Genomic DNA, 15,833 nt, shown 5'->3' with positions numbered 1-15,833 from the left:
GCTATTGCTGAATTCCGAGTTCTTGATGTAAAAAGTAAAAGAGCATTTCATTTCTTAGTACTCCTCATCTTAAAAAGTCTTCATCTGCTTGGAAATAAAGTAATTTTAAAGAGAAGTTTCCCAAGTCAGACAAGATGAGTGTCTGGCTAAACCACTGCTAGATTTCCAGGAGCAACATTCAGCCCATGTCCTCGGATGGGTGGCTGGCTGGCTTTCCTGTCAGTTCTAATATAAGTTTGTTTTGTTACATGGAACAGAAGAGAAATTTGTGCTAAAACAGTCAGAGCTTCTATCAAAGCCACGCAAGTAGCAAGGGCAGTTTGGTTGCAAATGGAAAACCAAAGACCAGAAATAAAGGCAAAACTAGAAATAAGTTATATTGTACCTTATGTCTTGGGATATTCCAAACTGTTTCACAGTTAATTATTCTTTCGTGACGTGCAACCTATCAGCACTCAACAAAGTACACAACAGGACATTCACCTGTTTTTACTGGGCATTGAGCAGATTATCATGGGAATTCTCCCCATGGAATCCTTAACATTATCTAAACAATCGACACAGGTGGACAAGGTTAGAACATCCCACCCAAAGAATAATTCCTCCACAGTACAGTACTGTGTTTAAGTGTCAGGCTAGATGGGACTCAAGTCCAGGAGTTGGGATTGAATCAGTGCTTTCTGAGCCAGAGTTGAAAATGCTCCCAACAGAGCTCTTATAAAATATAAATCATAGAATAGAATCATGGAATCCCTACAGTGCAGAAGGAAGCCAGGTGACCCATCGAGCCTGCACTGACCACAATCCCACCCAGGCCCTATTTCCGTAACCCCACATATTTAACCTACTAATCCCCCTGATACTAGGGTTAATTTAGCATGGCCAATCCATCTAACCTGCACATCTTTGAAGTACCCACGCAGACACAGAGAGAACATACCAACTGCACACAAGACAGTGACCCAAGGCTGGGATTGAACCCAGGTCCCTGGCACTGTGAGGCAGCAGTGCCAACCACTGTGCTGCCATGCCACCCTAAATCTTATAGTCTTATCTTGAAATGCTCCCTGCTGGGTACTGTTGGAACTATATCAGCCAAATCTCTCAAGATTAATCTTGAGAACATGAAGATTCTGTTGGCGGAACTCCAACATTATCATATTTTCATTGTGGCAGAAATCTTTCAAAGGGAAAACATCAATTTTTTATCCATGGAGCATTAGCTAGACCTCTGTTACTAACAAGTAATTAAGAGTTTAGTTCTCAATGCAAGGTTGTTCAGAAAAGTCATGGGCATGCTGTGCATTTGCTAAATCTCACTGTGGTATGGGTGCCAGGTCCATGCTCCAAATTAAAACAAATCTCTGGTTTCCTGCTGGCCTATCTCTGATATTGAAGGGGTAAAATTATTTATTCTCCTAATAAAAATATTCTGATTTAAATAAACAAAGAACAGTTTAAATAGTAGAAGAAATACACACTAAATTGTGACTTACAGCTAGTACAGCTCCTACGATTGTTACATAAGCCCACCCACCCACTTTATAATCAACTTCTTAAAAATGTATACATTTGTGGGAAATGAGTGTAACTGGCTAGGCCAGCATTTATTGCCCATCCCTAATTGTCTTTGAGAAGGTGGTGTGTGCTGCCTTCTTGAACTGCTGTGGCCCATGATGTGTAGGAACACCCACAGTGCTGAGATTTAGAATGATACATGGTACAGAATTCAGAATTCAACAACATTTATAGATTTTGGGGTTCATAATAGCCCCATTTCTGATACAGGGTGAAGCTCGGGTTCTTCCAATGATCACATTCAAGAGGCACTTTATTTTCCAGAGCATTGAAATCAACTATGAGATAACCAGGCATCACTGTGATGCCCCCTCTCGCTGACACTCTGAGACCAGGTTCATACAAAGAACAAAGAAAATTACAGCACAGGAACAGGTCCTTCAGCCCTCCAACCCTGCACCGACCGTGCTGCCCAGCTGAATTAAAACCTTGTACTCTCCCGGGGACCATATCCATCTATTCCCATCCTATTCATGTATTTGTCCAAATGCCCCTTAAAACTCACTATCGTATCTGCTTCCACTACCTTCCCCCGCAGCGAGTTCCAGGCATCCACCACCCTTTGTGTGAAAAACTTGCCTCAGACAACTCTTTTAAACCTTGCCTCTTGCACCTTAAACCTATGCCCCTCGTAATTGACTCTTCCACCCTGGGAAAAAGCTTTAGACTATCCACTGTGTCCATACCCCTCATAATCCTGTAGACTTCTATCAGATAGCCCCTCAATCATCGTCGCTCCAGTGAGAAAAAAACCAAGTTTCTCCAACCTCTCCTCATAGCTAATGCCATCCATGCCAGGCAACATGCTGATAAATCTTTTTTGCACTCTCTCCAAGATGGGGTTAGATACAGAGTAAAGCTCCCTATTCACTGTCCTCCCATCAAACACTCCTAGGACAGGTACAGCACGGGGTGTGATACAGAGTAAAGCTTCCTCTATTCTGGCCCATCGAACACTCACAGGACAGGTACAGCACAGCGTTAGATATAGACACCAAAATTGGAATCTGTGTGGGAGGAATAAAGCAAACAAAGAGGCTTGAACAGTGTAATTATGATGTAAACTTTCCCAAACCATTTGGCAACTCCTGAAAGCTAATCTTTCCGCCCATTCCAAGATCAAAAGTGAGGCATTCTGATTATCTTATTTAGTCTTTAAGTTGAATTAACCACTCAAAGCTCCTAGAAGAAAAAGACCTCCTGCTCCACTGGGTCTTGTTTCACACAACTGCAATGCTTTGGGAATCACAATACCTATGCTCCTCACCCTACTCAGAGCCTAATCTCTCAGGAGAGCTAAAAAAAAATTGAGGTCCTCATGAATTGGGGCAGGTCTGGAAGTCTGAAAATTGCTCTCCATCCTCTCAGTGAACAAAATTAGTCCAGGACACTACCCTGGGACTGATTAATTTTACAGCAGACACATCCTTTGCACAGGAAATTCAGAGGATCAGCATCCACTGATAAACTAGCAATCTATTTCAAGGGTTCTCCATTCTCTGGGAAAAGAAAGACTTCTTGATTTGTAACCTTGTTCTGCCCTTGCATAACTGATAGGAATGACCACTGATTCTACTGTAACCTATTCAGTTGGTAAACTTCCAATAGCAACAAAGTTTTGAGAAACAGGTGGAAAATTAAACAATTTGTACAGCCAAAAATGGGGTCTTGGGATTTAAATCTTGTTTTGTACAAACTCCTATCAGCCTCTCTTTGAATAGTTGGTTTCTTGTCATCTTACATCCTGTGTTAATATGAATAGGTTCCTTGCTTCAGATTCACCCAGTTTTATCATTCAAGGCAATTGGGTACTGATGGAATAACTGTAGATGCATAGTCTTTCTAAGCGCTCAGCCCCTCTGCTGACACTAGTTGTGAAGGTGTTAGTCCCTCTCTGTAGTGTCAATCATTACACTGACCATTGTCCTTTCATGGGTAATAGCTGAAGATTCCTGATTACAGCAGATATTTTGGAGTTTATCTCAAGATCTTTCTCATGCTATCATGGCGTTGTGACTTAGCATGAGGTTAACTGGAAGCCCTCCAGCGTCAAAATACTTGCTGCCGGGTTGAGCTGACATGTTAAGACAAGTTTGTTGCACAAAAATCTCCAAGTAGAATCAAGAGAAAACTGCTGGGTACTGGGTCCCAACATGATTGCAATGTGACCATAGCCGTAATTTTCCTTATCTGATTTCCCACTAGCAAAGTATTGATATTTACAGAGCCTGAATATTCCCATTTGTAACATTTAGGAACAAACCTTTAGCTGAACTCACCTCCCTCAAGACAGCACCTTCTAAGGAAATTTATAACTATGGTCACCCTGCAGTCATGATGAGGCCTCATGTCCAGTAGTTTTCTCTTGATCAATGTGGAGATTCTTGTACTATAATATTGTCTTAACATGGCTGTTCAAACTTCCCTAAGTCGCAGCACCTACTGCATCATTTCCTGTACTGTACTTTGCATAATTAATTTCTATCTGGAGATTGAATGACAACAGTTAGTAACTCCCTGAGAGGTGGTTTCTTTCATTCTGATCATTTACAGGTGTCCTTGTACCATGGCCCCATCACGTGCTTGTAGTTTCCTAATGCGCATGCATTTAAATTCTCGGTTGCATACAGCTTTTGAAAGATTTGAGTTATAATCATGAGTGGAACCCACCACACTGCATGTACAGAAGGAAGACCACATGACCAAATGGTTCTCTCATATCACCCATACGAGGAAGAACAGCTCAGTGGTTTCCTGCTTTAGGGTAGTGGTGTATTTATCTATAGAAGAAAGCTGAATGAACACCTACACCTTACATTTATTCTTCAGTAGTAATGTATCCTTTCTAATGCCAGGATAGGGAACAATCGTTACTACGTAATGTGCAAAAACAAATGAGCGTGAATTAAAATGTGCTCCAGTTAATTCCAATTGAATGATTTCTTGAATCAAACATTGAATAATTTCTGTTGTGCAGAACTGCAGGGGCCCGATTCTCTCACGTTTGCTTCCCTTGAATGAACTTGCATTCCATTAAAACTCTTTGTACTCACTCATGTTGTGCAGAATCCCAATCACTCATGTCCTCTTCTCACATACTTTGATTCCCTTGCATTGATTTTCAGTGGCTCCAATCTTGCCTCATTCTTTCCTTTTGCACCTCATTCCTAAGCAAATGTACCCTGACAAAAAATATCAGCACTAAATTCCGTGAATTAATTACAAAACTTCCCTTAGCAAAATGATTCATTTAAATTTCATAAAATATATTTAGAAGAACAACTTTCAACTTTACACATGGTTAGTGATTAGTTTTACTTGAAGATTTTAGAAGAGATTTCTGATTGACTGCTTTGCTTTGCGGTTTAATGAAATAGTGGTTGAAAGAAAACCTCTCAGACCAGTTTATCAGAATCCAACTGTGTGACCAACCAGTAAAGGAAAAGTTAAAACTATAGCTCAACCTTGACAGGGGATGGAAAGAATTGCATTTAATCTTGACTTTCCTGATCTTGAACTGCTTCAAAGTAATTTAAAACCCATTAATTACTCTTAAAATGTGACCTTTATTGTAAAAGAGTGGAGCATGACAGTCCATTTGTGCATGGCTCCACAAATAGATTAACAACCAGAAGGTATGTTTTAGGAATATTAGGTGGAAGATAACTACTGAGCAGGCCACTGGGGGAGAACTCCCCTGCTCTTCCTCAGCACAGTGCTGTAGGATCTTTTGCATCTACCTGAGAGGGGAGATTCATCAGGACAGCACCTCTGACAATGCAGCAGTCCCCTTGTTGCTCAAGTTCTCTGGATTGGCTTTGAACCCAGTAAGAAGTCTCACAACACCAGGTTAAAGTCTAACAGGTTTTTTTGGTGGTAAATGCCACTAGCTTTCGGGGCTTTGCTCCTTCGCCCTGAAAGCTGGTGGCGTTTACTACTGTTGGACTTTAACCTGGTGTTGTCAGACTTTTTACTGTGTTTACCCCAGTCCAACGCCAGCGTCTCCACATCTTGGTCGTGAACCCACAAACTTATGACTCTGAGGCAAGATTGCTACCACTGTGCCAAAGTTGCAGCCTGACAGGCCAGTGAACATGTGTTTAAAGTGTCTACAGTTCAGGGTAAAATTTGACTCTAGCAGCTGTATTAGTGGAGAGAGTAAGCACTTGTACCCGGAGTTCAGTGTATAAACTTTAAGATGCTGCTCGCTATGGTTGCAAGAACTTAATAACAATAATAAAGGCTCACATTTATATAATGCTATTAACATAATAAAGTGTCTGAAGAAGTGCTACCAAACAAATTGTAAAATTAAAGATTGCCAGACTGATCAGTGAGTGCAGGGATAATAAATGAACAAAACATTGGGATGAGATCATGTTTGTGGAGGGTGCAAGTTGGAAGGCCAGCCAGAAGACATTGAAATAGATGAATATTGAGATAACAAAGGCATGGATACTGGATAAGTATCATAATACGGTTATTGTCTCATGAGGTGAACATCTTTATATTGAAGTGATTAATGGAAGCAAGTGCATATTTGAATTGCAAACACATTTAATAACTCAGTAAGTTTGATGTGTTGCCGGGTGACTACTGAAAGGGGACTAATGGTGGGAATATACGGTGGTGGCTAGTTCTTAAGATTGGGAATTGCATATTAGGTCAGGATGTATGAAACCTGGGCAATTATTAAATGGGTCCTATTTTGACTAAAAACCTGCAATGTATTTTCTCTTTGGACAATCCATTGGTTGTGTGAGGTGGAAATGTTGGGATTTGAGCCCATGGCCTCCTAATTGATAACTGCTTCAGCTCACGTGACTACTCCTATAATCATGAAGCTGCTTGCTCAAAATCATGAGTGATTAAAAAATACAAGAATTACAAAGTTTACTCCAATATGCTCATTACTATGCTTAAATTGTACATGTGTGACTTTGGTCACTTATATTCAAACAAGAACATTGCAAGGAGTGTAGGAAAGCATGTTCAGCAGGATTCTAGCACTCTGTTATATAGAGTGATGTAACCTGAATTTGAGAAAAGAAAATCAAAAGAGGACTTTTGATTGCAGGGGTGCAGATAATAAAATAAACCCCTAACCAGCCATAAGCATCTGAATCTCTTCCATTCCCCAGCCTGCAGAATATTAGATTATAGAACCCTACAGTGCAGAAAGAGGCCCTTCGGCCCATCGAGACTGCACCAAACACAATCCCACCCAGGCCCTACCCCCATATCCCTACAAATTATACCCACTAAACCCTCTAACCTCCACTACCCTGGACACTAAAAGTCAATTTCTTCGCATGGCCAATCAACCTAACCCGCACATCTTTGAACTGTGGGAGGAGACTGGAGGAAACCCACGCAGACACGAGGAGAACGTGCAAACTCCACACAGACAGTGACCCAAGCCAAGAATCGAACCCAGGACCCTGGAGCTGTGAAGCAGCAGTGCTAACCACTGTGATACTGTGCCGCTCATTAAATATGCATTAAATATGCACATTTAAATCTCAGTAATATGACGTGCTGTATTTATCACATTAATATGAAAAGGGGGCAGTGGAGAAGTATTATGTATGAGAAATTGGTGGAATGTATTTGAAGCTCAGTTGAGTGATGAGAGTTATGTGAGAAATGAATTCTGCTTTTAACTGCACCTTTCACCAGGCTGATTCCTGGGATGGCAGGTCTGTCAAATGAGGAGAGACTAAGTTAGTCAGGATTATATTCACTGGAGCTTAGAAGAGTGAGAGGGGATCTCATAGAAACATATACAATTCTAACAGGATTAGACAGGGTAGATTCAGAAAGAATGCTCCCAATGGTCCAGAACGAGGGATCATAGTTTGCAGAGAAGGGATAAACCTTTTAGAACCGAGGTGAGGAGAAGTTTCTTCACCCAGAGGGTGGTGAATCTGCGGCATTCACTACCACAAAATAGTTGAGGCCAAAATGTTGTCTGATTTCAAGAAGAAATTAAAGTTCTTGGGGCTAAAGGGATTAAGGGATATGAGGGGATCAGGATACTGAATTCGATGATCAGCCATGAAAAAAACAAATGGCGGAGCAGGCTCGAAGGGGTGAGTGGCCTTCTCCTGCTTCTAGTTTCTATGTTTCACAAGATCTGGATAAGCCCAAGTCATTCACGAAGTATTTTTAAAGAATAATCACTGTTGTGATGAAGGGAAAATGACAACCAGTTCAGCAGAGTGTGGTCCCACAGAATTGGAATAAGGCTGAAAAGACCTGAAATGTCAGGAAGAATTTACAGATCTTAATCAACTGGGTCGATGAGCTGTGGGTGACCAACTGCATTACTAAAGTGGGCTGGGTAAACCCAGTTTGAGGGCAGATTGTACAGTCTGGCAGAGTGTACTTCGTTGGCTGAATGCTTTTTTTCATTAAATACTTTACTCGCAGCCAAATGCTAAAAGCATGCAACAAGATTTTTTAAAATTTGTTTTCACTAGCCTCCTTACTTAATTAAATAGTCCAAATGATCTGATTAAATAGTTCTTTCAATAATTCTTGAGCAGCCTTGAAATAGTTCTTGAGCAATTTGAAATAGTTCTTGAGCAGCTTAATAAGAACTACTAAGGCTTGGTGGGTACATCAGTTGATCAGTTGCTTTCATGCTGTTACCTTACTTTGAATGTGTCCCAACTAGTATTTTTCAAACAAGTGTTTGCCAGTTGCTCCATCTGAGGGGGGTGATGCTGCATGTTTACATCACAAGAGATATTTCTTAAACACACGTTAATCTTTTCCCCCCGGTTTGTTTCTTTCCCCAGTTTGGTAATGAAGATCAGCAGTTGGAATGGGCGAAAAGGGAGAGTGAAAGAGCAGAACGTGAGAGATTGGAGCGGTTACGAAGGCAAGAACAAGAGGATCTAGAGCTTGCCATAGCACTCAGCAAAGCAGAAATGTCAAATGTGTAAATAGTGCCCTGGTCCACTTAATCAAAGGCATGTGAACTGTCAAATTAAAGGGCCGAAGAAATGGGAAGGAAAGAGAAAATAGTTGGACGTTGGGTATTCTGAACGTACTGGACAAAAACCCCTTCCTCTCCAGATGGCATCTAATACAATCACTTTATGGACCAGTGGAATAAATTGCATGGACTCCGTTGGGGGCACAGGAGGTGATGATGAACAAAGAATGTTCTGTGTAGTTAAAAAGGAGAGAGAAACCTGTATCATTCTCAATGAATCAGCAATTTCAACTCTTGTGTTATGCACATGAAAGACTTGAAAGCTTTGATACTGATGCTAACTAACTTTAATGCGATTGGAGAGAAGCAAAGCCAAACCCCTCCACCCTCTCTCCTAAAGGAAAAAATACATAATATATATAAGCTGCCCAGTTTATTATTCTCTTTGTGATGCAAAATGCCAAAGTGGTGTTTTTGCAAACTCTAAATGTACAGTGTCCTGTTTTATGTTTTATAACAACCCACCCATACCTCCCCATCAAACATGCCTTAGTGTTACTGTGAGACTGCAGTAAACTAAAAACCCTGGACAGAAAACCACCCTGTTCAGTACAGCTTATTAACCTGTAAGGACTTGTACATTATGTCAGTTATATTTGTCCAATAGAATGTTGTGTAACTTAAAAATCTATCAGATTTTAACTCATTGCACATTGCTTTTCTTTAATATAATAAATGCGTGGAGACATTCCTGTACAACTGGACAATGCAGCGCGCTCCTGATGTTTCAGTATTTTTTTTGATTGTAGTACAATGAAAATATGTAAAGGGTATCCAAGTTCTCTCACTGTCCTGTGTGTTCTTGTAGCCCCTGATAAGATTGTGCACATTCTCTTCCTGCAAAACGTCACATACTGATGGATGTCTTACTAATATTTTTCTTCCAGCTTAATTTTTGGTGGATTCCTCTTCCTGTCAAAAAGTGACAATATGTATTTCCCTGCACTCTATAACGCTGCCAGGGTGGCTTCCGATACATTTTTGGTAAAAACATTGCTGTTTGTGTTGTGTGAAGTAAATAGTGATAGGTTTATAAACAGCTACAAGGATTTCTGATTCCAGTGTAATTGATCACTAACTGTAAATATTTTCAATTTGTCGCTTAATCACCTATGTTGTTGGTTAATCCTCTTTTAACTGTTTTTTAATAGATGGTTGCTGTTCAGCAGCTGGACTGTCGAAGCCTGTCAAGCAGCCATATTGCTGAGTGAAAATGTATGCATGTATGACTGTGCCATTTGTATAATTACTGCAGGTCTTGGTATATGTACCACAGCTTGACAACTTTGGAAGCACAGCAGGTGTCAAGTATCTAAATGGGACAGGCAGGAGCATTGCAAATGTTTTTACCACTTGCCTCTGATTTGCTGACTTTCTACCTGAAGGGAAGGTAACAGTTCATTCATTCCTGGTCAATGTTGCCTCTAAGTTTAAGTATTTACAATGAAAATTGTTGCAGTTTATGCATACACACCTTTATGTTGATTGATGAACTTATTATTCAATGTCTTCAATTCAACTGCTGAGAACTCCTCCTGCCAACATCACTACTTCACATTAGTACAGCTGCAAGATGTTTACCAGGCATTAGTAGAGTTTAGATTATGATTGCACTGGTAGGGAGACTCACAGAATTATGGACGCTGTGCAATAAATATATTCCATTCCCATTACACTTGCTAAAACCTTAGCAACAATCAAATGCTTGTCCGATTTTTTGTAAATGGTGATGAGCTCCATTTTTCAATGTATATATCTTGCAATCTTCTCCATGTTAAAAGATAGTTCACTCCCATTTGATTCTTGTGATTTGTACAATATCGATAGGTTGTCACTAAATGAACACGATTCTGCTTGCTGCATGACACTTTTACAGAAGTTATTGAATCATAAGAACAGTTTGTCCGAGCAGCAGAATGTGTAGCGGCTTGCCGATGCAGGTTCTCTTTATGGACACTATCCGAGGGCCAACATTTCTTCATATTACGTGTGACTCATGCAGAATATTGAGAACAGACTAGATACGATCTATTTCACACCAACACCCTTTTTTGTGGATTCATCAAAATTCACTCCGCTGTTTTTGATTTATTTACTGTTTTAATTTTAAGCCATGAAAGTTGCCTGATGTCTCTATTTTACTTTGCATAATTTACATAGAGTAGGCTTTTTAATTTAATTGTTTATCCCCAACTCCTTCCCCACCTTCAATATTGTTTTGCCTCTCCCATTTTTGTGTTTAGTTATAGGACATGGGCATCACTAACAAGGTCATCAGATGTTGCCCATTACTAAAATCCCTTGAGGTAGTGTTTAGTTTCCTTCTTGAACTGCTGGAACCTGTGTGAGCTCTTAGGGAGTTCCAGGGTTTTGACCCAACTGCAATGAAGAACCAACAATATGTGTTCAAAAGTAGGTGGTGTGACTTGGAAGGGAAATTGAAGGTGATGTTCCCATGTAATGGCTGCCTTTCAAGAGATTGTGGGTTGAGACGATTATGTTGAAGGAGGCTTTGTGCGTTCCTGTAGTGGATGTTGTATTTAGGACACTGCTGCCATTATGCACCCGTGGTTTAATTGGAGCCTCACTTATCCAGGTGAGTGGGCAGGATTCCATTACACCACTTAGATGTAAGTGCCATGAAAATTTTTGCAGTTTTTGTACATACTTTATATTGATCAATAACCTCTTATGGATATCTTTTATTCATGATGTGGAAATGCCGGCATTGGACTGAGGTAAACACAGTAAGAGGTTTCACAACAAAGCCCAACAGGTTTATTTGGTAGCAAAAGCCACTAGCTTTCGGAGCGCTGCTCCTTCGTCAGGTAAGTGGGAATTCTGTTCGCGAACAGGGCAATAAAAACACAAACTCAATTTACAAAATAATGGTTTCACTTGGAGCTGGCAGTTTGCAGTGTTGTTGTAAATTGTCTTTATATGCCCTGTTTGTGAACAGAACTCCCACTTACCCAATGAAGGGCCTGTGCTCTGAAAGCTAGTGGCTTTTGCTACCAAATAAACCTGTTGGACTTAACCTGGTGTTGTGAGATTTCTTACTGTATCTTTTAATCATCAGCTGAGAACTTCATACTGTTATATATACATATGTATACACACCAAGCGTGCAGAATTGTGATTGTACTGTTTGGCTATCTTTCATAGTTTATGACTTATCTTGGGATGTTGACGGGTGGCAGGAGGTGAGTCGCTCGCAGCAGAATTCACAGACTCTGACCTGTTGTAGCCACAATATTTATGTCCCTCATCTAGTTAATTTTCTGACCCCACCTTGCAACACTCCTCCGTCCCCTCAATAGATGTTGATGGTGGGGACTTTACTATCGTGCTACCTTAGGATTTAAAGGGGGAGGGCTAATACCTTTGGTGGGGGAACATGTTGCTTCCTTTCAGGGTGGTTTGTCCACCCTTTGTCCCCACCTGGCACTCAGCTCTCACCTGTGGCTCCCCGTAGCTGTTTGCATGTGACAGTGGCCACACCCCGGGCAACGGCCTCAACAAGTCGGCTAAACCAGGTGAGGGTAGCGGACAGGTCTCAACTCTCGGTGAGATAGGGAGATGTGTATCCCAGCATGTGAAGACAGAGTCCGGAGGATTGAGCGGAAGAGACCAATGAAAGGTCCAACGGTCAAAAAGGAGGCCTCTGCAAGTGTCGTGGAACGCAAAGAGCAGGACAAGACACAGAAGACATCCTGGTCATCCACTATGCCTCATCCCACCTCCAGCCATCTTGACTCTTGTCTTGCCACTGGATCTAGATGGGAATTGGGCAGAGAGAGTGAGGCTGACACTGCACGACTTTCCCTCACTTTAATCCAGATCAAGAGCTAGTTTCGACACCATCATCATCATCAGTGTCCTGTTCAACCCTTGAAGTCCTGTGGCAATGGGCGAGTGACGAAGCAGCAGGTGTGGATACGCTGGGAGCTGTAGTCATGGACCTGCATGCAGGCAGCTCAGGTCTAACGGTTGTTTTCCGCTGACTGAAGCAGCAGTGGAACTCGGCATCTACCTGGGTGACTGAGCAGTCCTCTTCAGGACCACACTGCTCACCTCCATAGAACGAGGAAGGAGCTAGAAAAGGTGCCCTAAACATTGCCTGCTTCACTACACCCTGGCCAGTTTGCCACGGCTGGCAGAGATCCCATCTTGCGGTTGAACACGCAAAATAGAATACAAGTGACACCACTCACCATTGGCAATTGGAATGTGCGCACACTTTTGGACAACCCTACAGCAGACATACCAGAGAGAAGCCTGAGTTGCCAGAGAGCTTGCAAGACACAACATTGACATTGCAGCTCTGAGCAGAACTCATCTTGCCAGTGTAGGTCAGTTGACTGAAACTGGAGGTGGATACACTTTTTTCTGGAGCGGTCGCGGCAGTGATGAGCATCGTGATGCTGCAGTTGGATTCGCCGTCAGGAGTCACCTTGTTCGGAAACTTGATAGTCTACCCAAGGGTGTGAACGACCGGCTTATCACATTACAGCTTCTGCTACAGAACAGAAGTCAAGCCATCGTCATCAGTGCCTTTGCCCCCACAATGAACAACCCAGACGAGATAAAAGACAAGTTCTACGAAGAACTAGACGCCCTACTATCAGCAGTGAGCAGGACCGACAAGCTGATCTTCCTTGGCGATTTCAATGCAAGAGTAGGGTGTGACTCTGCAATCTGGCAGGGAGTCATTGGGAGGCATGGTGTGGGCAAGTGTAACAGTAACGGCCTAGTCTTAATGAAGACCTGTGCAGCACAGCTTTCCATCTGCCTCCCCGTAACAAGACCTCCTGGATGCACCCCTGCTCTAAGCATTGGCATCTTATCGACTATGTCATTGTCAGGAGAAAAGACAGGCAGGATGTCAGAAAGACCAAGGCCGTGTGTGGTACTGACTGCTGGACAGACCACAGGCTCATTGTCTCCAAAATGAGGCTCCGCATCAGACCCAAGAGGTGACCACAAGGAAGCAAGGTTATGAAAAGAATCAATGCGGCCAAGCTAAAGAACCCCAGCATCGCTTCAGCACTGGCTGAAGACTTAGAAATCAAGCTTGCTGATCTACACTTCACAGGCAGCGCTGAGGACGACTGGGAACGCTTCAGGGATGCTATCCATATATCTGTGCTGAAGACGCTTGGGCCCTCCACCCGCAAGCAGCATGATTGATTTGATGAGAAAGATGAGGAGATACAGGCTCTACTTGTTAAAAAGCACCGTCTTCATCAGGCCTGTCAGAATGACCCATCTTCAGCTGCCAAGAAAAATGCTTTTACCAGTGCTCGCTGGACAGTCCAGAATAAACTGCGTAAAATGCAGGATGCCTGGCTGAGCGCCAAGGCAGATGAAATACAGGGATATGCTGACAGAAACAACTTGAAACGGTTCTATGAAGCCCTCAACACTCTCTACAGACCTCAATCTCTCAGGAGTTCCCCCCTCCTGAGTACAGACAGCACAACTCTCATTACAGAGAAGGCTCAGATCCTGCGGAGATGGGCTGAACACTTTGAAGCCGTCCTCAACCGACCATTATCTATTAACGATGAGGCAATAGACGGGATTCCCCAGGTTTATATCAACAGCGCCATGGATGACCCACCGGTAGTAGCCGAAGTCACAAAAGCTGTCAGTCAGCTATCCAGTGGCAAAGCCCCAGGGGCAGATGCCATACCCACAGAGATCTATAAAGCTGCTGGTCCTGCACTTATCGAGAAGCTCACTGAGTTGTTCCAGTCCTTTTGGAAGCAAGGATCCATTCCTCAGGAACTTAAAGATGCTTCCATCGTACATCTCGACAAGAGAAAGGGCAATCAGTAAGTACGTGACAACCACCGAGGAATCTCGCTGCTCTCCTTCACAGGAAAAACTCTCGCAAGAGTCCTACTAAATCGTCTGGTCACTCATCTGGAGCTGGGCCTGCTTCCAGAGTCACAGTTTGGCTTCTGCAAAGATCTCGGGGCCATTGACATGATGTTTGCTGCGTGCTAACTTCAGGAGAAGTGTCAGGAGCAGAATCGCGAGCTCTACACAACCTTTGTTGACCTCGCGAAAGCCTTCGACACTGTAAGCCATCAAGGCCTGTGGAGGATCATGTCAAAGTTCGGCTGCTCCCCACCAAATTCATTCAGATGGTATGCCAGTTCCATGATGGCATGATGGCCAGAGTACTGGATGGCGGAGAATCCTCTGAGGCATTCCCAGTCACCAATGGTGTCAAACAGGGCTGTGTGCTCGCACCCACACTGTTCAGCATGATGTTTACTGCCATGCTGAATGATGTCTTCCAGGACAGTGTTGCTGGAATCAGCCTCAAGTACAGAGTGGATGGGAAGCTTTTCAACCTGATGACACTTCAAGCTATTACCAAAGTGAAAGAGACTGTTCTGAGAGATTTCCTCTTTGCCGATGACTGCACCCTGTATGTTGGCTCGGAGCCAGAGATGCAAGTCAGCATGGACAAATTTTCCACGGTTTGTGACAACTTTGGACTCACCATCAACATTAAAAAGACGAAAGTCATGCACCAGCCTGCTCTTCATGCACCGTACACAGAACCAATAATCACAATCAAAGGGCAAAAACTACAGGCAGTGGACCAGTTCACTTGTCTTGGCAGCACCCTCTCCCAAGCAGTGACTATTGATGCAGAAGTTAACTGCAGAATAGCAAAGGCAAGTTCTGCTTTTGGTAGACTGTGCTCCGCTGTATGGGAACATTGAGGAATCAGCCCAATTTGTTGCTAGTCAACAAAACTGAAGGTCTACAGCGCCGTGATACTCACTGCCCTCCTGTATGCCTGTGAAACGTGGACTGTGTATCGAAGGCATGCAAGACAGCTCAATCATTTCCACATGATTTGTCTTCGCAAAACATTATGCATCCGATGGCAAGACAAAGTACCAGACACTGAAGTTCTCTCTAGAGCAAGTCTACCATCAGTCCACACACTGCTGATGAGTGCACAGACCCAGTGGGCAGGTCATGTCATCTGTATGTCAGATGAGCGCATACCCAAGCAGCTCCTTTTTGGGGAAATCTCTGCTGGAAGACGCTCGCATGGAGGGCAGAAGAAACGTTTCAAAGACACGCTCAAACCCTCCCTGAAGTCGCTTGACATTGACACGACCACCTGGGAAACGCTGGCACAAAACCGCCCTTCCTGGCACTGCCTCACCCACAAAGGCTGTCAAGCTCACGAAGCAAGGTGTATTACTGAAACACAACTTAA

The 15,833-nt window shown here is 42.9% G+C and overlaps 1 protein-coding gene across 9 annotated transcripts in view; it reads left to right on the top strand.

Moving 5' to 3' along the window:
- Window positions 1-9,363, top strand: part of eps15l1a (epidermal growth factor receptor pathway substrate 15-like 1a) — a 380,478-nt gene extending 371,115 nt beyond the window's left edge. For 6 of the 9 annotated variants that reach the window (XM_080212644.1, XM_080212650.1, XM_080212643.1 and 3 more), the window contains one exon: window positions 8,382-9,363. In XM_080212644.1, coding sequence (XP_080068770.1) covers window positions 8,382-8,528 — 147 coding nt within the window. In that variant the 3' untranslated portion in view covers window positions 8,529-9,363. The remainder of the gene's footprint in view (window positions 1-8,381) is intronic. The other 3 variants (XM_080212648.1, XM_080212646.1, XM_080212645.1) reach the window with 1 other exon arrangement.
- The last annotated feature ends 6,470 nt before the right edge of the window (window positions 9,364-15,833 follow it).

The sequence above is a fragment of the Carcharhinus amblyrhynchos genome, chromosome 26, assembly GCF_965287045.1.
Source record: "Carcharhinus amblyrhynchos chromosome 26, sCarAmb.v2.hapA, whole genome shotgun sequence".
NCBI lineage: Eukaryota > Metazoa > Chordata > Chondrichthyes > Carcharhiniformes > Carcharhinidae > Carcharhinus > Carcharhinus amblyrhynchos.
The sequence above is the reverse complement of the archived record's forward strand: the minus strand, read 5'-3'. Positions and strand labels throughout refer to the sequence as shown.